This window comes from Macadamia integrifolia, chromosome 2 (assembly GCF_013358625.1).
Source record: "Macadamia integrifolia cultivar HAES 741 chromosome 2, SCU_Mint_v3, whole genome shotgun sequence".
Classification (NCBI taxonomy): domain Eukaryota; kingdom Viridiplantae; phylum Streptophyta; class Magnoliopsida; order Proteales; family Proteaceae; genus Macadamia; species Macadamia integrifolia.
The window spans coordinates 11,093,917-11,116,308 of record NC_056558.1 but is presented as its reverse complement, the minus strand read 5'-3'; the positions used below and the strand labels follow the sequence as shown (position 1 = coordinate 11,116,308).

Sequence of the window (22,392 nt, the reverse complement as noted above, 5' to 3'; positions counted from 1 at the left end):
AAAAAAAAAAAAAAGCAAAAGCAAAGTACTAACCGAGAAGGGAGTTTCACTTTCACACAATCACAGCTCTTGATTTCCTAATTTCTAGGATCATAGTTAATTAGTTATCGTATGTGTAGTCTTTTACATAGAAAGTATATTGTTCTTTGCAAAATAAAAGTATAATGTCTTGACTCTTTAGGAAGTTTAGTATATGTAGAATTCACATTAGCTGTAAGATGCAAACCATTTTCTAAAACGATACTATTAGCCACATATAAACCGATTGTGAACCGAATAACAAAAACCGATTAAAAACTGCTAAAATCGAAGCCAAATGAAAATGATTTTGATTTCACCTTATTCCTATCCGATGCGGATTTGGTTTCACCTTATTAAAATATAAACTGAACCAAAATTAAACCGAATAACCAAAATCACACTGTTTGACACCCCTACCCCTATGGCTTGAAGGGTTCAAACACTTCAATAAGTCTAACCCTTGAATAGGTGGCAAGGTTTTAAAACTCAAGATTGTATCAGTAAGGATCAGACTGGATTGGATGGATTTACCTTTTTTCTTTTTTTTTAATAGAACTTTTGGGTCATTTTACCCTTATGACTTATCAATGGATATATGGTCAAATCAGTATTGGGGATCGGTCCCAATCAACACCAATCTGATCCAGGCAATCCTGATTCCTGACTGATCCATTTCGATTTTTAAAACCATAGTTAGTGGTGTCAATATAATTGGACTACATCAAGAGCAATCAACTCGTGCAATTGACCGCTGGATAGCAACTGGTTGATTCATTGTTAACGGCTATAAAATGACTAAAACATTAACTGTTAATGACTACCGGCTCATCAATTAGGAAAAAAAATAGGCTTGTTAGAGATAACTCTCAATATGGTTTATAGGAAAATTTTCAGCATTATAAATAAAACATTAAAAATACATTTCTACTACCACTATGTCTTCAATTGAATACCATTTAAGTGTCCCTTAGTTGAGAATCATCAAATGCTTTCCATCTTGCATTTTTCTTATTTAGAGGTTTTTCAATTGTGTTTTAATTATGTCTTGTTCTTTTCAACCAATTTTATGAAATTGTAAGCAGTTGTCAATGGTGAGCCTAGAAAAAGCAATTTTGTTGATCACAACTAATAGAATGTTTGAGAAGATGCCTCTCCGTAGTGGATGTAGGCATTGACCAAACCATTCTAAATTGATTGTATCACTCATCGTCTCCTCCTCTTCACAATTCATTTTGCCCACTCTCTTTGTTTACTACTTCTTCCACTCTAAATTGATTATATCACTCATTATTTAATCACATGAGTATTTTGAGAATTTTTGAGGTTTTAAGGGTTTTCCAGCTTTCGTAAGGATTTTCGAATTCCCTTCGATTTCAAACTTTCTCCAAGGCTTTGAGGGACTTCCTGGTGTGAGAGAAGGTGAAAGGTTTTGGGAAATTTTTTGAATTTTTCAAGGAATTTCTCAATTTCTCGGATTCCCCTCATGTGAGGAGATATTTGACGAATTTTTGAATTTTTCAAAGGTTTTCCCATATTCACAAGGATTTTCAAATTTGAATTCTTTTGCATCTCAGATTTTTTTCCAAAGTGACTGTTGTTGATGTACTTAATTACTTATATATTTAATGGAAAAGATATAATTAATCTGGACATTGATTACTTAATTATTTTTTTCATTAAAAAAAAAGATTTAAAAAAAAAAAAAGAGAAGGGAGATATAGATGATCTCCAGTCACCATTTCTGAAAGGGGTTGAGGTAGAAAACCCATGGGGTCTCCAAGGGACTTGGAGAGTCCTCCAGAGGAGGCCTGGCAGCACCTCCAGGTTTCCCCTGAGACTCCTCCAAGGGGCTGCCAAGTGGCTTCTCCTTTCTCTCCTCCAAATAAACAAGTCTACCCAAGTCTTTGTTGATCAAAAAATCCTTTTAAGTATTTTAAATTTAATAAATTATTAGCACATAAACTATTTCTATCAAAGGTGTGGCTTTTTTTTTCCTTTCTCCCTTTCTTTTGAATAAGAGAACTGAAAAAAAAGTCAGCTTAGATATATTTGCATGTTGCTCTCTCACACAACATTTTCAACTTTTTGTCGTATACATACAGATTATTCATAAATTTAATTTAATGCTGTCAATCTAAACAGATATGTTTGGTTCAGTGGAGAATATAAAAGAATATTCGAATTGATTAGTTAGAATCAAATTTATTAAACTCATTACAACTCTTCCACGATTGGTTAAGATATTATTCTTACACATTGTGACCCATACTCTCACAAAATTATATCTTTCAAAAGCTTTGTTATTTATTATTATTTTTTTTGGTTACATTTTAATCATTTCTTTCCATTTTATAGTAAGTTCTTATATTTATTAATTAGGCAGCTTTTGTCGGTAAGGAAGCACCATGACTTTCCATAGACCTCCTTTTGTTTTCTCTATCAGATGCGTTTTGAGTCTTTTGACCCTTCACTCCTCCAGTAATTCCTGATAGGAAAAAAAAATTTATAGAATTGTTTTTCTCCTAAGCCAAACAGTAAAACAACCACATCTTAATGCGTTTACGCACCACACGATACACATCATGCTAACTTAAAAACATACAAAAATACAAAAGGGGCGAAAGTAACACAAGTGGTTGATATAAATAGTAATGTATTCAATTCAATTGTGGGTTTCAATCTCTATCACATATATCTATCCATGCGTGTACTCTTTATTTATTTATTTATTTATTTTTACATCACAAATAAGGATGCATCCAATAAAAATGGCTGACAAAGGATATTCAGGTATAATTTTGAGAACACATTGATTCAACCATTCAAACCAACCCTAGCTACCCCTTGTTCAGAAATCTATTCAAATTGGATTCTACAAGTATATGGAATCAGACCAAAGAAATTGAAATTTGGAAGAAGAAATCTAAATATTTTGTTTTTTTGGAATTTTTGACTTAATAAACTTGAGGATCTTGCTTCAAGAAAAAAGTCTCAGTGATTTATTTATTTATTTTTAAATTTTTTTTTTGTTACTTTACTGAATAAAAGAAGGAAACAATTGTAAAAAATGAAGATCCAACGTGAATGATGGGTGATTTAGAAAAGAAGGTTGTAGCAATTTATGCAATCCGATCCTGATTCCTCAAACCAAAATTCTAAAGGGCATGATCACATTTAATTTATTTTTATTTATTTATTTGAGTTTTGCTTAATGTAACCATGGTATGTTATATTAAAACTATAATCATGATATCGGAATTATCCTCCTTCGTATAATAAGGGTAGTTCTTTTTGTCCTATGTAAGAGGTATAATTAATAATTGAAAACAAATGTTATTAATTTTTTTTTTATATTATATATTATCTTATATGGTTCACATGGAATGGAAACAACTCATTTTAACTTATCTCATATTTTTCGATAAAACTATATTTTATGTACAGTGAATCAAAGCTTAAGGACCCTACCTAAGATCACCCACTAAATACCAACAAAGTTGGACAGATACCAATGATAAAGACAGTAGAAGAAGGAGAGGAAGATATTATTTCTGTTATCTGTATGAAGTGGATAAAGACAGCAACCATGAAGATGAGGATGAGGAAAGTTTAAACAATTTTCATGGTAGGGAAGATGTTGGGGAATTGTACTACAATTTCTTACAAAAATATAACAAATTACAATATAAAGCTTTTGCAGTAGAAACTACTATGATGTTGTAGTATTGATCCTTAGTTAAAATGAGACGAGAATAAACTTCAAATGGATATTGAATCACCACCACAACAACTGAAGAAGCTTTGATCAGAATTGAGGTTGAGTCACACTTGTAGTGCTGCCTTTAAGGTAATTGATGCCCTTTACTGCCAAGAGTTGTTCTGCATCTCTACCTCCAAGATAAAACAACCTTCCACTAGAAGATGAGACAATTCTTCTAGTGATTCAATTACCTTTAAGGTAATTGATGCCCTCTTCTAGTTCTTTCTAGGAGCAAAAAGCTATAGCACAACAGTCCCCTCTAACCTTAAGCAAGACTTAGAGAAAAAGGAAAAAGAGAAAGACTTGTATGATTGCAAAGAGTATAAATAGATGGAGTGTGAATGTGTGAATGTATGTCTCTGCAAGGTATTTGGTTGGGTTTATATAGACCCAAAACCAACCCTTGTACCCTCTTGGATTCCCCAAGAGTAACCTCCAACTAATAGTAAGTTAATTGGAGAATAATGTCATATGGACATGAATTGGGAATTAATTCAATAAATTGAATTAATCCCAATCAATTCCTTAGCCCACCTCCCCACTCATGATAATGACAATGAATGAAATTTAGAGCTCTCATAGGGTATTATTGACCATTTCCTAACCCACCTCCCCACTCATGGTAGTGACCATGAATGGACTTTAGGGCACCCACATAATGACATTGACCATTTACCTCCATTTGGCAATAACCTATGGTATGAATTAAGAATTAATTTCATAAATGAAATTAATCCCAATAAATTCTCTTTGCCCCACCTCTCCACTCATGGTAATGGCCATTAATGGAATTTAGGGCATCTATAGGGTGTTATTGACCATTTTCCACTACCTTGACCCTAAGGGTCCCATACCATTACAAGTCATAAAACACATAAAAGAAAAACCTCATTTTGAAACTTAATTATAATAAAATAAATATAAATTATAACAGAAGATATTATCAATTGATTATATACCAAATCTATTGCCTATAGAGTCACGTGTATGATGTTTCACCATATCCATATCCATATCCATATCCATAAATCCAATGGCCTTAGCTATTACCTATGGAAACAACCTTTGCCTCTGTCATTTTTAGATCCGCTAACCCGATCACTTTGGGACACTAATCCGACCCTGTAAATGATTATCCCAACCTTTAGAATTGGTAACTGTCTAAGTCCAACTGTTATATATGCGTATACACAACTTTATATATCATCAAATTGTCGGGTTTGGGTTAACTGAATCTGCAACAGTTTAGATTCATCAGTTCGTTGTTGCTATTTGAGGTGAAACCTAAGCAGTGGCATGTTTGACATTTTCCTTTTATGGAATAAAATCATTTTTCGGAGTTCTGGTAGGTTTCATGATATGTTGTAATTCTACTTAGAAAAAAGGATGTGCCCAATGCATGAGGCTCCCGCCAATACAGGGTCTAGAGGGATTAGGATCCCGGGGCTAGAGAGGGACTAGTGAGGGCTTCGTCTCTCTCTTTCCTATTTAATCTCTCATGTTTCTCTTTCTGTCTCTTGTTTTGTGTCTTTCTCTCATTATTGGTCTCTTTCCAATGTCCCCTAGGTTGGAGAGCATCCCTGATCTAGAGAAGGTCATAATGTAAGGGTGTCAATTCGGAACCAAATTCAAAAATCGAATTCAGATTCGGATCAAATACCCTGAACCAAATCCAATCCATTATAATATGGTTAAATCCTGGATCTGAAATAAGTATTTATAATTCGGTTCGGTTCGGATCTGGATTTATGCCAAGAACCAACTATTCTAACCGAAACCGGACCGAATAACTTAATGTCATTTTTTCCTCTTTAATTAAAAACTTGATGTAATTTATATGGAAACCCGACATAATCAATCACCTAAATGATAAATCATCTAATGGAGTCTCAATTATAGTCTAACTCTAAAACCCCTTGTCTGTCAATTACCATTTAGGAGATTGATTGCTCAGGATCATTAACGATATTTAGTTTCAATCACTTAAATGATAAATCATCTAATAGAGTTTCAAGTAGTGAAATTAACGATATTAGAAGTTCAATAGATGATCGATTGCTTACAATCATTCGACATGGATACATGTCCATTGATAGCTCATGATTTTTTGTTCCTTCTTTTGTTGGGGAAGACCAATAACCTAGTGAATGAGCATTAATATTTTGTCTTCTGAATAACAGTTGCATAAAAAAAATTGAATTTTAAATTGGATACTGGAACCAAATAAGAACCAAATACAAAACCCGAATAGGAACCAGAACTGGACTGGAACCGGATAGGTTGGGTACGAGTACCAATTTTCAGAACCGAGATGGGACTTGGTCCGGTTCTGGATCACACTAACACTCCTTGGAACCAAAACCGAAACCAGATCGAATACCTGGTTCCGGACCGATTGACACCCTTATCATAATGTACACAGTGTCGAGGTTGGAAGCTATGTTCTACTTTCGATGGTGAGCAACATAAATACTAAAATAGTATGTGCAATATCAACAATTAAGAACAAAAAGTAAAACAAACACATACACAAGAGGCAAGAGATTTATGTGGTTAAAAAAAAAAAAATTCCATATGTTCACGGACTAAGATCCAAAATTTCACTAAGAATCAAGAGAAGAGAAGAAAAAGTACAACCATTGGCATTTCACAGCCAAACTCAAGCCTCTATGTGCACACTTCTCTCATCTCTCATTTACACTACACACTCACATTGGCTCCTTACTTAATTGCTTGTTGTCATGTTCTCTCACATTATCCCTCTTGAGACTCTCACAAAGATCCTCACATCTAGATTCAACATTCTTGGATCATCACTACTTTTTATAGATAGACACCTCTCTCTTTTTATAGGTTCATCTTTGTTTTCTCTCTCTATAGAAAACTCACCAAGAAGAAATAGTGGATGACAACTCATATAACACATGACTTTACATGAGTTTGGATCTAATTTAGACTCAATATAATTCTCTAATGTACCTTTTCATCAATCTATCTGAAACATTAAATTAACTCATTCATTTTTACTTTAAAAAAAAAAAAAAAAAAACCCATCAATCAATCTTAATAAAAACCACAAACCCAACACATAACCTAACCCTCACTTCAAATAAAGAATATTTTCATACTCAAATCCATGACAATATAGTAGGTCGCAATAGAACTACCATTACACCGAGGTCAACCCTTCTTTCTTGATTTAAATTTGATGAAGTCTTCATAAAAAAAGTGAAAAAGCGAAGGTTACTCCAAAATTTTTGGGCACTAATTCCCTGTTGGAAGTTGAATCATATATGGGCAAGCACAACTCGGGCACCACATCACACCACCTACAGTGCTATGGATCATGATGACCAAGATTTGACAGGGGAGACCGGGAGATAGTTCTTGCATGGTTGTTGGCAGTAGCGGAAGGGGAGCATGTTACGTAAATGCATGGCCGTGATTCTACGTGGACGTGTGTGGATCCCACCACACCCATAATTCGGTATCCAATGGACGCTGTAAGAGTGATATGCTGATGCAGCTGTGGCCAGGCCTTGAGACACGTGTTCCTAACCGTATGTATGCATGGGTCATGAGTCATGACACATGATCATGCAGACATTGATGGCATAAAATGGTCGTGGATTATTATCTAACCTAGAATCCCAACCACCTAAAATAAAAGCTTTACGTTTTTTAGTTTAATCCAATATTTGTTGTGCGGATCGGTAGGAGCATTGATTATGGAATATTAGAGAGATGCTGTGGATGTGTGAGACACTAAAGTCATAAGTGGAGGTTGATTAGATGTGGATGAGAATTGTGGAAACTTCCTTCCTGCAATTCCTTCAACCTTACCCAACTAAACCCCCTAGGGAAATATAAAAACAAGAACAAATAAACCCTAATCCTACCCACTTAATCCTTAATCCCTTATCCTCTCTTCACCCCACTCTTCTTCTTTAATTATTTAAATTTCACCATTTTCTTATTAGTCCTTTTTCGCCTTCCATCCTTCACATTTCTACGATAGCTACCATTAATATCTATAATTTAATTCGGGGAAAAAAAAACCCTAAAATGTAATGTGGCTCTTACACTCAAATATAGTATGGGTAAAATGATCATTTCACCCCTTATAAAGAGTGGAAAACTCGTTTATGTTGATATTTCTACTAGTGTTTCCATTGGTCCCTATACTGATGTAGCGGCCATGCTGTCTTTTAGGGAACCCTCTTGAGCCTCTCCCTTTAAATTTCTTATCTCGAAGGTAACTACTAATTAACATAGTTAGTTGGTATTTTGATAGTAAAGTGTAGGTGCCCAAGAAGTCATGTGTGCGATTGTTTTGTCTTCATCTTGTGAGTTAAGGCACCCACGCCTTCCACTTTTACCTCTCTCAGAGGCTACTGAGTCTGGCATAAAAAATATGAGATCAACCTTTTTATAATGGCCTTGCAAGCTTGCATGCTCTGCAACGTATAGAAATATCTATTATTATTATTATTATTATTATTATTATTATAATTATTAGGAAAGAAGAACTTTGTCAATCAATCTAGCATTTCCCACGCCCGCATACAATCCTGTTTTTAGGGGATAAGGGCATCTTGCACAGTCCCAACGAAAACAAGGATCATGTGTGAAGCGTGACAACGCTTCGACAGGCATAGTTCTTTCTCCTTTATTATTATATAATGATGCTAAACTTGAACCACAGGAATTGGGAATGGCTACCAAGCATCCAAGGGAATTCTCATATATGTTTCTAAGAAAGTAATCTGATGTCTTTCTACCTTGATGGCAAATCTTCCCCACCCACTCCACCCACACACCCACAAAGATCCAATTATAATTTAACGGGACTGATGGTTACATGCATTGATATTGACTGAACTGCACCTCTCACAGCTAAGGACAGGTGAATCGGCCTTTGTCTCATATACAAAGGACAAAGGATAAAAAAAACACAGAATTATTTGGCATCACAACTTGATGACTTTTTTTTGGTGATTATTAACATTTGTTAGATGAAAAATCCTAAGGCCATGTTTGATTAAAGGGAAGGGAAGTAAAGTGAAATTTTCAAAATTTAAAAATAAACTTTTATGATCATTATCTCATGTGATTGCATAAAAGATTTAAATCTTTTACCATATTTAGTATTGATTTATTTTAAAATATAGTTTTATTTTATATTTTATAGCAAAGAATTTTGGATGCAAAAATGTAAAGTAAAGTGAGATTTAATAACCTAATTTAATTAAGGGAAAAGGTTGGATGTACCGCTGAGATCAAGTATGCTAGCACCCATTGTGTCTATCTCTCTCTTCATTTTTTATGAAATGACCGTCATATCCTTCCTGAATGATACTCCATCATGTGATCTTATTGGTGCTATCTGCTAGCATACTTGATATCGATGGCATACCTATCCCTCTCCCTTTAATTAATTTAAAATTAATGATATAATCACACTGGGGTAATGACTATAAAATTTTCCTCTGAAAATTTCACTTCCCTTTTCTTTAAGTCAATGCAGAAATCAGTATCCTCTCCTTACAACAAAAAGTAATAAGAAACAAGCCCATGGATACGAATAAGTATCAACGAGCAAAGATTCAAGTGGAAGATCATTTCCAAGCTTAGATGACAAAGTACATGAAATGATGGAGCACTAAATGAAAGATCAAGCTTCAAGAACACATCAGGAGCCAAAGCAACAATATCATTGTTTCACATTGGCGTGAAAGACTTAGAAATAGTTCCTATAACCAATCCAACTTTGGATGAATTGAAATGTCCAATCTAGAAATGGATATAAGGAGTTGGCTAAAATTGGAATTGGGTCTAATCGATTTCAATTTGAATTCATGATGGTTATGCAATTTGCATTTTTCATTATTTTAGTTTTCTTGTATTATCTAACTTCGCAATGATGGAACTTTAACTACGGATACAAGAGAGAGGGGGAGAAGTGAGGGAAAGGGAGAAAGGAGGAAATGGGTGTCTTATGACACAAAGTAAATACAATAGAATCCAACCCGTGATCTCTTAAGAGCTGTCTACTCCTTGCATCGTTTTTTACATAAGGCTGCATGGTGGAACAGAATATATAAAATATATAGTCGATTCTACTTAGTTAGGAAGAAACTTAGGCTTTGTTGGTGCATTTATGGTGTGTTTCATTTTTTTTTTTAAACAAAAAGTGAAAAAAAAAGAGGAGAATTTATGGAGTGAAAGTTCCGTTGTTCAGTTTCATAAAAAAAAAAAAAAAAAAAAAAAAAAAAAAAAAAAAAAAATCTACATTTTGACACATAAACTGAAATTTTCATTATCGACACGAAACGCCGTTTCTGGATCATAAACGTTACCAAACGCAGCCTTAGTTGAATAAAATAGATTTTTTTTATATATATTTCAATAAAATTCTTTATGATGGGTTCAATTATACTTCACAAGAAGTCCCATTTTCTCAATTGATTTCTTTTCTACAACAAACCTTAGGTGGCATCCACCCAATATTGGATCACACCCCTTTTTTGTCATGTGATACATGCCACAATATAAACATTCATGTGGAGAAGACCTTGGATTTTGTACATAGATACATAATTTGTGTGAGAAAACCATATGCAAAATAGCTATAAACCAACAATATAACTAGGAATGCCTATAAATGAGCGTATATGCCAAAAAGATGTAGTGAAAATGATTTATAACTTGAAAACTATCACATGATTTAGCCGATGGATATATCAACAAATTTGTGGTTGTACCCTAAGATATAACTTTTTCTTCAATGATACAAATTGTAAGGTATAATTAAAATTATCATAATTTTTCTTGAATTTCTTGCATCTTCAAATTATACGATTCTATTTTTATCAAATTTTATAGGAGACTTTGGATCAAATCGAAATGGCAATGCATGACAATGTCATTTACAAGTAAGCTACTTAATTAATACACATAAACATAGAATTTTTTTAGTGTGAAAGAACCGTTATATATAATGGAGGGAGAGCGTGTGAGAGATATTTTCTTTTAATGGTCTAGTTGGAAGGTATAATTAAAATTATCATAATTTTTCTTGAATTTCTTGCATCTTCAAATTATACGATTCTATTTTTATCAAATTTTATAGGAGACTTTTGATCAAATCGAAATGGCAATGCATGACAATGTCATTTACAAGTAAGCTACTTAATTAATACACATAAACATAGAATTTTTTTAGTGTGAAAGAACCGTTGTATATGATGGAGGGAGAGCGTGTGAGAGACATTTTCTTTTAATGGTCTAGTTGGATTGGTTGAAACTTTCAAGAGAAGTTGCCTTTCAAATAAATGGAAGATTGAAGTCTTTAACAAGATTGGGCTTCTAAGAGAGTGAAAGTGGTTGAAGTCATAAATACGGTGGAGTTTTTCAAGTGGGACTTTAAAAGAAATGTATAGTGGATTTTCTCTAAGGAGAAAAAAAGCAACAAGGTCGCTAGAGGAGGAATCCATAAAAAGACAAGTGTTTTCCATAAAATAGATGAATGAAGTAATTTTACTAGAGAGAGAGAGAGAGAGAGAGAGAGTACAATAGAGAGAAAAAAATAAAAGGAAGAAAGAGGGGTGTACAATGGGACTTGAATTTGTGAATCAAATTGCAAAGGTTACATTATTTTTCTTCTATTGTTCTTAGTGAAAGTTTTATTTCATTCCATGGTTGTAGGAAGTTTGTATAACTACGTAAATCTTTCATCTCTTGTATGTAGGAGTATCAAATTGAAACCTAACCGGCAAAATAGGTAGAACCAAACTGAAAATAACCGAAACCAAACAGAACCAAAGCCTTATTGGACTATTTCGTTTTGGGATATTGCAATACTAAAATCAAACTGAACCACACTAGAAACCGAATGAACCCAAAACCAAATCAAAACCGACTCAAAATCGAAACCAACCCTTTAAAAAACCAAAAACAATCCAAACTTCATTAAAAAATAAGAAATTTACATAGTTTTATATAAATTTGTATGGAATATGAAACCCAAATCAGATAAAAAAAAAAAAGAAACCAACTCGATTACAAATCAATACACGAAACTGAAAATTGAACTGCACTAAATACAAAAGCAAATCAAAACATAAATTTTCTTATTAGTTTGATTTCGATTTTACTATTCCCACACCAAAATCAATTCACCCTGGATCAAAACTAAAACGAACTGACCAATTGACACCACTGATTGTATGTCTGCTTCTTGTTTTTTTCTTTTCTATACTCGTTGATCGTATGCATACATTATTATACAGCAAATATGTGATTTCATAAGGCTTTCACATCATAAATAGAAAACCAAAATAATATCATACAAACATCAACAGAAGTATGATGTTTAAGTGTCCATATGGTATGTTTTGTTTTCAAATTAAAAAAATAAACAATTAATTAAATAAACCGCACTATGGACATATGGACAGTTTCTTTTCAAAGTGCACCTTTTGGTGTCCATTATGCATATTATATCACAAGGCACGTTTTTTTGTGAACCTTTGCCTATTCTACATCACCATTGGAAAAACAAATCTAATTTTAATACCATGTGTTCCATGTGGAGGGATAAAGATTTCATGTGATATATAAGTCATTTTGTGCAAAACAAAATGTAAAAGTTTTCATATAGTAATGAGAGAAGGAGAAATATAATTGTTCATTATATTCAATTATTTCATGAAAAATTATTTTGGTAAGTCTGTATGGTGCCATGACTATGGTGAGATTTAATTGATATAAGAAAAAGGGCAAATAAACTTTCTAGTATGACTTTTTGACAATATTATTTTGATTGTATGATAAAGAAAAAATAATGAATCTTGTGCATATGAATCCTTTCATTATTGGGTTTGATGAGAGTCATAATTTATTCATTCTTACCTCCCACTTTACGATTTGTAGCACTAAGCCACAATAAAGCAACCTTATCGTCGCACCTTGATCCGCCCTATAATTTGATTATATGATATAACCTTCTATAAGATATCTATCAGTGGTCAGTTTAATTATGTCAATGTGAAAGGTTGATGTGGTAATTAATTTTGACTATTGAATATCTAGAAAATAATTCATATTCACCATGTGTCAAATTTTTTACTTAAGTCTTAAACCAGTCATATATTCTCATCCATTGACATGCATTCTCTTGGAAATTCTAGATTTAATGTTTTCTTACCACTTGATCAATAATCTAAGCTGAAACATGAGATGCAAGCTAAGGACATTTGGATTAGTACCTAGCTAGTACCTATAAAACCCTTTATCACATGGCATATCTAGATGTGTCGTCCATGAAAAAATATTCATTCTAGATTTATTTTGGAGGTTGGACTATCATAACTTTTAATGAAATAGAGGCTCACGACGACACATGTATCCATTAGGTTCTTTGGCATAAACCAAGACAAAGTTTACGTAAAGTTGATATCGACGATTTGATAGATCATTCATTTGCTGATTTTCTTCCTTTTTGGGTGTTCATACAAATTTTATTTCTGATTATCAAACTATAATTTTATGATCTTTGCTTGGTTAACTAGAGTGGAACTTCAAAATTATGGGTTGAGATAGGCACCGAATCTATTTTATTTCCTATCAACCTCAATCCCTCAAAAATTCCAACAATACTGGGATTCACTGTAGATTTATCTCTCTTCTATAAACTGGAATATCTTTTTTTGGGTAAATATAAAGTGAAAGATCACTCAAATTAATAGAGAGAGAAATATAATTGCTAATTGCTAACTCCTTGGCTAAAAAGACTACACAATCTAAAAAACTTAGGCAACACATCCAAATTTTATGGGACCTGTTGTAACTTGGGATATGATGGGTAAAACCATATTTTGATCTGTAAATTAAAGGCTCTTTGCTGATGATAATACCAAAGGTGGAGCTTCTAATCTCTGCCTTCCCCCCACCCCTACCCCTACCCCTACCCCTACCCCTATCCTCTCTTCCAATGCTAGACGGTAATCATATATGTGTTGACCTTTGACAAAAATAAATAAATAAAAGATGTGACATCCATAGATACCTATGGACGATTCCATCTACAATTCCCACTCCCTCATTAAAGTATACTATGTGCTATTGATTAGGATATTGAGGTCATTAAAATATGTTGATTTTTTGTTTATTGTATTTATTTATCAGTACCAACAAGCAAAATGTTAGTTTTATAAGGATGATTGTATTTTTTTTTTTTGTAAATATCATATTATATTTCTTGCTACTACTTAACTACGTACATTGGTACAGCCAATGTTTGCTTCCAATTTGGTTGTTATTAGTTTGAAACGTGCAATGCACCGGAATTTTATGAATAAACATCTAGAAATTTATTAAAAATAAAGTTATTAAGTAGATAAATCTACTGTGAGAGAGAGAGAATAAAATAAAGAAATTTGATATATTAGTTTTCCTTCAAGTGGATTTTTGTTTAATTTCTTTTATATATATATGGAAAAGAAAGATATTTGATTGTGTGGCTTTGCACCAATGTAGGTGCCAATGATAATGCGTGCAGGATATTACCATGAATGAGACAAGCGATAAGATGATAATTTTATGTGCTCTTGTGATATTAAAAATGAATGATATTTTTTAATAATTTTTTTAATTTAATGAGTATGGTTTAGAGTCTGTGGGGCCAACATGTGACTTGTGGTTCATGTATAAAGGGTTGGGATGGAACCCATAATAGAGAGTAATTGTAAAGAGCTAGCCTTTACCAAAAAATAATAAAGAATTGGTATGTATGAATGATGTTTAACTTTAAGGTAGAGGGTTTCCCATGACACCCGTGTATTAATTCTAGTGTATGGGGGCCCTAGATTATAAATCTGTAAATAGAGGGAGTTTTGAGGAGAGTGTTTCCCAGACACAAGCCCTGTGCTCAGACAATTTCTTCCTAAGCCCTATAGATCTAGACAATTTCATAAGCTCTATGCTCGGATTTGAATCACCTCCTGCACTATTGGGTGCCAAGGATTAAAGTATCGGTATCGATCGTCGTATCGGTCGGTCAAAATTAAGAAACGTATCGGAGGGTATCGTATCGTATCGGAGATACGCTAAAGATACGTACATAAATGGATAGGAAACATTTTTTTATACATTTTTGCATAAAAAAAAAGTTAAAAAAAGTTATATATAACATGTATTATGCATAAACAGTAAATTGAGAGTATCGCACTAAGAATCCAAGGTTTGTAATTGTCCCATAAATGTAAAATCCTTGTTCCCAACCTTGATTTCCATTTTAGTTAAAGAGAAAAATGGTTGGTAGCAACTTTGGAACAAAAACACCTCAAAATTTTGTGTTTTTCTAAAAAATTACCCATTTTGGCCATTTATGATCTTATCGGTACGTATCGGTGTGTATCGGTATCGGTGTGTATCGGTCGATACATACCGATACACACCAATACGTACCGATACATACTGAAACGTACATTTCACTTCAATTTTGAATTTTTCATAGAGTATCGGTACGTATCGGTGAGTATCGTGTGTATCGGTGTGTATCGTATGATACGTATCGATACATAAGGGTTTTAAAATTTTCATGTATTGTATCGGTATGTATCGTGCCGATGCCTACCGATACGGATACATATTAACCGATACGGCACGATATGCACCGATACTTAAAACCATGTTGGGTGCCCAATTTTTTTTATGAGAAAAAAAGAGTTCATATTAGAGATAAAATATCCATGTTTTGGTTAGTACATATGAGGTAGGAGTGTGTGATTAAAGAACCATGCTAAATGTTTAACAAAAAGTACCATTTTGGTACTGGGCTTAAGCTTAAATTAAATAGAGTGGGGATCAATCTGTACATGCAAAAAATTGGGAAGCATGCTCAAAGGCCACGATGTGGCACTAGCATGTTCTCCTCTCATCACATAATTTGCCATTAATGAGATACATTTATCCTTTTCTCGAATATGCGGTTAGCGTTAGCCCAACCAAATGATTTAGTTTTTATTTTTTATCATAAATGGTTGGGCAAACTAGTATAGCATTGGTGGTGTTGGGGAGTGGGGGTATTCTATTTGGAAGGGTAGGGTGTGTGATGCCATGTCATAAAGAGATCAGTTTAGGGTTTTTGCACTATTCCAGAAACCCACATTCCTCAAGATGGTCATAAGGTTGAGTTTTTCATTTGGGAAGATAATCTTGCTCTTGAGGAGCCAAGTAAAATGACAGACAATAACAAAGTATTAGAAAAATTCTTCAGGTGACTAGCAAGGATAATGTTGGATTAAATAAGTACACAATAAGATGTTGAAAAGAAGGTGAAGAAAATGTTCGTAGCCCCAAACTGGATGCCTAGATTCTGTTGGCAAAGTCATAAGAGAGAAATGTATGCCAGGTTGATTCACAATGAGAGTGACAAAATCCACATGTGGGATCTAATGTCATCCATCTCTCCAGCAGATCTTCTGTAGAAATTCCTCTAAATACTAATCTCTAGAAAAACACTTAAAGTTTCAAGTGAAAGTTCAGTTTTCAAAAGAATCACCATAAAGAATGGCAAGAACACCTGAAAGAGTTTCCATTAGAGTTAGATAACAATCTGATCTTCAAGTAACTAGCTGCCGGTTTAACAATAATTGTTCCATCGTGAGATAGACGACAGCACCATGTATCATTATTTGAATGAATGAGAATATTTGAAATATCATTTACCAAAGATAGAGGGAGAAAGGAAACAAGCAAGCTACTGTTCCGGGTGTTTCCAATAAGAGCATCACTCTTCATCTCCATGGGATTAATAGGGTTGCAATTTTTCAAATTGGCCATTAAACAAGGTTTATTTGGAATCCATGGATCATGCCGGAAATATGTAGAAAGCGGCACCCCCATTCCCACAAATCCCCTTGGCCCCATCAAGCACCTAAACCCCTTTGGGCCACCATAGTGGTGGGTTCACCTTGACACCCAAAAATAATGTTTAGTGTTCGCAAATCTCTTATTATTAGTACGAACCATTGGATGGGGTAAAGAATTGTGTATCGTATATGGTCATACCCATCCAACGATTTAGTTCATAATCGTATAACAAGCACGACTGTGCACATAATCTTTTACCAAAAAAAAAAAAGAAAGAGGTAGAGTAGAAATGTAGCACAAACATTCAGCCATGGTTCAACTTCAACCCAAGCATGGCCTAAGATACAGGATCCAATGGGATCAGTTGATCTATTGGAGATCACATCTCACAAAAGATATGGTCTCAATGTCATATATTAAATAATAATAATAAAAAATTCTACCAAAAAAAAATCCCAGTGTAGTGCACTGCCAAATGGGATCCGCAAATATTACCAACAGGAATACACGTTTCACAAAAAAGTCAAAAGAGGAAGGTCATTTCCGTAATTCTGATTTTATTATTGGGGTAAATTCAGGAATCCAAACCTATGTACTACAATTTTATATATTTGGGCCCTTGCTATGTTTCAACCTCCTAGTCCCCACTCCCCACACGCTCTTCCCCACCTGTGCTCTCTGTCTCCAGTTCACTGCTAACTGACTTCTCCATCTCTCCTTCCATTTCGCCTATCTCGAAGTTCTCTTTTCTTTCTCTACTACTGCTGTGTTCTTCTTCCACTTCTGCTAATCCACAGTAGAATACATCAAAGCCTTTAACAGTGAAGGAGAAGACGTTGAGACTCGGATTCGTTTTTCTGGTTCTTCATGTTTTCTTCCCTTTTATTCTCTTCCATTTCTAATTCCTCCCAGGTAGAGGGACATCCGTGCTTTGAGATACCAGGCATTCCGCATCTGAGTTCATCAATTTCATGAGATTTGATTGAATTATAAGCGAGAACGGTTGAAATAATCTGTTGTTTAGGGTTTTATTGTTCCTATTCTGCTGGGATTGTGAACGGCATGAGGTTCAACGGAGAGATCTCTTCGTATCTAAATGAAGAGGAGATGGAAAATGAGATGAACTCACTGTCGTATTCGATTGGTCCTGGGTTTCCGCTTCCGCAGAAACTTGTGGTTGGATACGCTTTAACGTCTAAGAAGACTAAGAGCTTTTTGCAGCCCAAGCTTCAAGGATTAGCTAGGTAATAGATCAATCTAATCAATCACAACTAACCTTGGTGTTAGTTTACTTCATATCTCTCCTTTTCTCTCTCTGCCCTCCTCTGGTGCAGAGAACCATTTCACAAGATACATTTTCTGATACATCTTCATGGTGAAGTGATTGTCTGGAGGAAATTTTGAAAACCAACATTATTAGCTAACTTTTCTTCGAGAGATTGATTTTCTAGTTTTGTGGCTTGGATTTTAGTCTAATCTTTTTTTTTTTTTGTCAGATATTTACTGCAGCAGATTTTTTTGGGTTGCTTGTTTAAACCATTTTATAATTCTCATCCATGAAACCGGTGTTGTTGTCATGATCGTCGTATGGCCTGTACTCTCATCAGTTTCTAGTAGTCTGAAATGATTTTTCCCCTTCCAACAAAATGGTTTAGAAAGCCTATGCTCTTCCTACGAAAAGACTGCTTTGACAGTGTTTGAGTCTCACCTCTCACCCTGAGAAATTAGATCTTCTCTATCGAACCGATTATACTTCAGCAAATCCTTGTGTAGACGTTTTTTCAAGTTATTCTCCCAAGTATCATTCTCGGAGTTTGAAAATTGATGTCTTTATCAGTGTGCGATGGGAATATTCTGCAATTTATGTTCTCAAAGATTGGAACACAACAAGGAAAAAGGGGCCCGGGGAGGATGGGAGGGGGGAAGAAGTAGATTCAGCCCATACTCTTAGTATCTTTTCTAAAGAATATGCATATTCTTTTTTTTAAATCTTAATCCAATAGTCCTTGGTCTTCTCAGCTTTCTATCTCTGATGTCAATTAGTGACTGCGAAATATCAGCTCGAATATTGACTTTGGTAACCATCTAGTTTTGGGTCTTGTCTGGTGTATCATTATCCCGTGCATCACTAATGCAAGAAGTGCTCCCTGCCCCCTTCAAATGTAACTATTATGTTATATCTGTGTCTATTTCTAAGGAAGGATACACTTTTGCCCCATTTTAATGTTCTTCTTCTTCTTTTTTTTATTATTTTATTATTTTTTATTTTTTTATTTATTATAATGATTGCTTTCAGTCAGGAGGTTACGGGGTCTTGAAACCCTTGATGACTGGCCATTCGAACATTCTCGTGCAAATATTGATTTTTGTTTCCTCCTCTGATGAAGTTCTTATGTCTATATGTTTTTAATAGCATTATCCGCAATATGTGTTTTAGCATATGATTTACTATCCATATTTGCATATAGGTGTTGTTTACATATATCCATATCTAACGTATTCATATTTGTGGTTCTGTTTGGAGTCCTTGAAGATTGTCAGATGAACTTAATGAATTTTCTTGTTTATCTTCTGGTGTTTTTAGAATCTATCATTCTTCTTCTTTTTACATCCACAGCCTCTTTGTTGTCATTTCTTGTTCTGCTTTTTGGTGGTATGTCTAACAATAACTAATAAACGTAAATGTGCAGGAATAAGGGGATACTATTTGTTGCAATTGACCAAAGCAGATCACTTTCAGACCAAGGTCCTTTTGACATTGTTCTACATAAGGTTTGTGGAGATTTTGAAGTTCTTTTTTTTCCCTCATTTTCTGAAATCCATATTATGGTCTGGTCAGAGTCACTTTTGTTTTTTGCATTGATCTCTTTTTCTTGTTTTTGTGGATGTAACTGGCATTTCTTGAACCTGAAAATTATTCTTAGTTTAAAAGTCTCTTCTTTTATTTATCCTCTTGTGCTTTCTTTCTTTGAATAAATAATTTCTCTTTCAATTACTGGTTGTTTCCTGCATCTCCTTGGGAACAAAAGTTGAAACTTACTGATTATGGATCTTTTCTGTAGCTGACAAAGTCTGTATGCTTCTTCTTTTTTTCTTTTTCAGTTATCTGGAAAGGAGTGGTGCCAAATAATTGAGGTTTGTTTTTAAACTTCTGGGCTTTTTCTAAGTTTAAACCCCATGTTTTTTAATTTGTCGAGGCGATTGCTTTCAGAGCCATTGTCAACATGCTTGTTCTATACACTACTTTCATGGGATCCAATGATCAATAACAATGGCTGGTTGAATGACTAGATATATTAAGGCTTTAAACTTATTTATGCATAATTTGCAGAATATTTGTTCTTTTCTTTATCATGAATCATGATCATATAGTTGAGGTCAAACCCTCAAGAATTCCAGCTACTGCGGGTTTTTATTTATTTTTTTCTGAAAATTTTCTATATATTTCTTTAAACATTTTATATAACTTTATCAGGTGTTGCTAATCATTGTGGGAACAAATCTGTTGTCCTTAACTTCAGTTTGCTGAGTACCATCTTGTTCGCTTGGATCAGATGAATGTGGGACAAATTAGTAAATTCTGAATAAATCAAGTCTGATTTTGGGTTACATGCTTTTAGAGCAATTTGATCTCAACGATGTTCTTAAGTTTGATCATACCCAATGTTTCTGCCATGGATGTAGAGAAGGTATTATCATGTTTGCCAACGCACTGCCTCTTGCCTGGATTTACAGTTGACAACTATGTGAAATGGGACATAGAAGCCCCAAGTCTCCCAACATCCTTTTCAACCGAGTAGGAAAACAGAGTGCTTCATAAATTCATGTGACTAGTTTGTACTGGAGCACTGATATTCTCTTGCATGTCATACTTCATACTTCATTGAAAGGATTTCTTGAGATAACACTTTGGGAATAGTGTGGTTTCATCTTGATTTTTTACTTTTGAGTTTTGACAACACAAAACACTAACAACGAAAATCAAGTCATGTCCCCGATACTTGTGGAAATGTGATGCTAGATATTTGAGGTGCTGTTCTGCCCAAGATTTTATTTCCTGCTCAAGTTCTTTTAGTTTTCCTTTTTATTATTTAAATTTACGGTTTGTTTCTTGTATTGCCTTGCATGATACAAGGCCTATCAACATAAGATGACAAAGTTTGTGTGATATTTTACACTCCTCTTTGATATCTGATCTTGTTTCTTCTCCCTTCTCACATTGATTCTGTTTCTTAACGATTAGTTATCCTGCATGTTCATAATTTTCTGGCTTCCTGTCATCACATCTCATCTGATGTAATATTGTTTAGCTGAATCAGTCATGGTTATTTCTTTTGATTGGCATATATGAGTATTTTTTATTACTGGAAAATTTTCCATTTGGTGCTATGGTCGTTATTACTCACCCCTTGTGTTCTCTTGTGCAGGATTATAGCCTAACACATCCTGAAGTTACCGTCCTTGATCCTCCAGATGCCATACAACATGTACACAATCGCCAGTCCATGCTCCAGGATGTAGCTGATCTTAACCTCTCTGACTGCCATGGTAATTCTTAAACCATTTTCCTAAACAAAAAGATGTCTCGGGTGATGATCGTTTGCTAGTAGGTTATTAAGTGCAGTCCTAGAATTTTCATGCTTGTGTTAAAGGTTAAGGTTGTTAGGTTAAGTATCTGCGGAAAGAGATTTTCTCATGCTACATCTTACATACATTTAACAACGCTTACAAACCTTGAATTGATTATTGACTAATGTTGTAGGCACTGTTGATGTTCCAAGACAGTTGGTTATTAAAAAAGATCCATCATCCATCCCTGATGCAGTTTCTAAAGCTGGGTTGATGCTGCCTCTAGGTGAGTTTGGACTTTGTAGTTGCCCATCCCCAGCTTATTGTCTGTCATTGGCTTGTGGTTTAGAACTGGTTTAAAAATGTTATTTACCAGAAACCATTATCTTTAAAACATAAGTGGCATAATGAGGCCAAAAGAGGAAACTAATTAGCTGGTCAGTAGTCTCAAGCCAATACAGAATGGGTCTCAGACTGCTGGCATATGCTGGTTTTATCTTGATTTTATGTTACTCTTATGCAGTAACATTCTGGACTAGGCAGGATTACTTGGTTTATTTATTTATTTTGCTTTCCAGTAATTGTTCCTAATTGAGGACCTTTTGTGTGTACTTGATACCTATGTCAGTTGCTAAGCCACTTGTTGTTGATGGAAGTGCGAAGTCTCATGAACTCTCTCTTGCATATGATCAATTTTCCCTCTCAAAACTTGAACCTCCTCTTGTTCTACAGGAGTTTGTTAATCATGGTATGCATTTGCTACTAATCCAGTGATTCATCTCCTTCAGTGTACCATAACTTCTAGGTATACTCAGTAGATATTGTTTTATTTGTCTTGTTACAGGAGGTGTTCTCTTTAAGGTCTACATTGTAGGTGAAGCTATAAAAGTGGTCCGGCGTTTCTCTTTACCTGACATCAACAACTGTGAACTCTTAAACAATGCTGGTGTATTCCGTTTCCCTAGGGTTTCTTGTGCTGCTGCGTCCGCTGATGAGGCGGATCTTGATCCTGGGGTTGCTGGTGAGGCTACTGAGACTCTTTGTTTGAAGTTTATTTCTTATCACCCTAGGAAGTTTAGGTCACCGTTGGATGTGGTTTAGGTTTGGCAGGACAGAGCTAACCACAAAATTTCCAATTTCTTGGCTCTTCATGACCTTCCCTTACC

General features: G+C 34.4%; 1 protein-coding gene across 2 annotated transcripts in view; it reads left to right on the top strand.

Annotated features, from left to right (window-relative positions):
- The first annotated feature begins 17,285 nt into the window (after positions 1 to 17,285).
- Positions 17,286 to 22,392, top strand: part of LOC122089168 (inositol-tetrakisphosphate 1-kinase 3-like) — a 22,384-nt gene continuing 17,277 nt past the window's right edge. For both annotated transcript variants that reach the window (XM_042658688.1, XM_042658686.1), the window contains exons 1-7: positions 17,286 to 17,901; positions 19,348 to 19,429; positions 19,760 to 19,792; positions 21,085 to 21,205; positions 21,420 to 21,512; positions 21,855 to 21,974; positions 22,071 to 22,247. In XM_042658688.1, the coding sequence (XP_042514622.1) occupies positions 17,720 to 17,901; positions 19,348 to 19,429; positions 19,760 to 19,792; positions 21,085 to 21,205; positions 21,420 to 21,512; positions 21,855 to 21,974; positions 22,071 to 22,247 (808 nt within the window). In that variant the 5' untranslated portion in view covers positions 17,286 to 17,719. The remainder of the gene's footprint in view (positions 17,902 to 19,347; positions 19,430 to 19,759; positions 19,793 to 21,084; positions 21,206 to 21,419; positions 21,513 to 21,854; positions 21,975 to 22,070; positions 22,248 to 22,392) is intronic.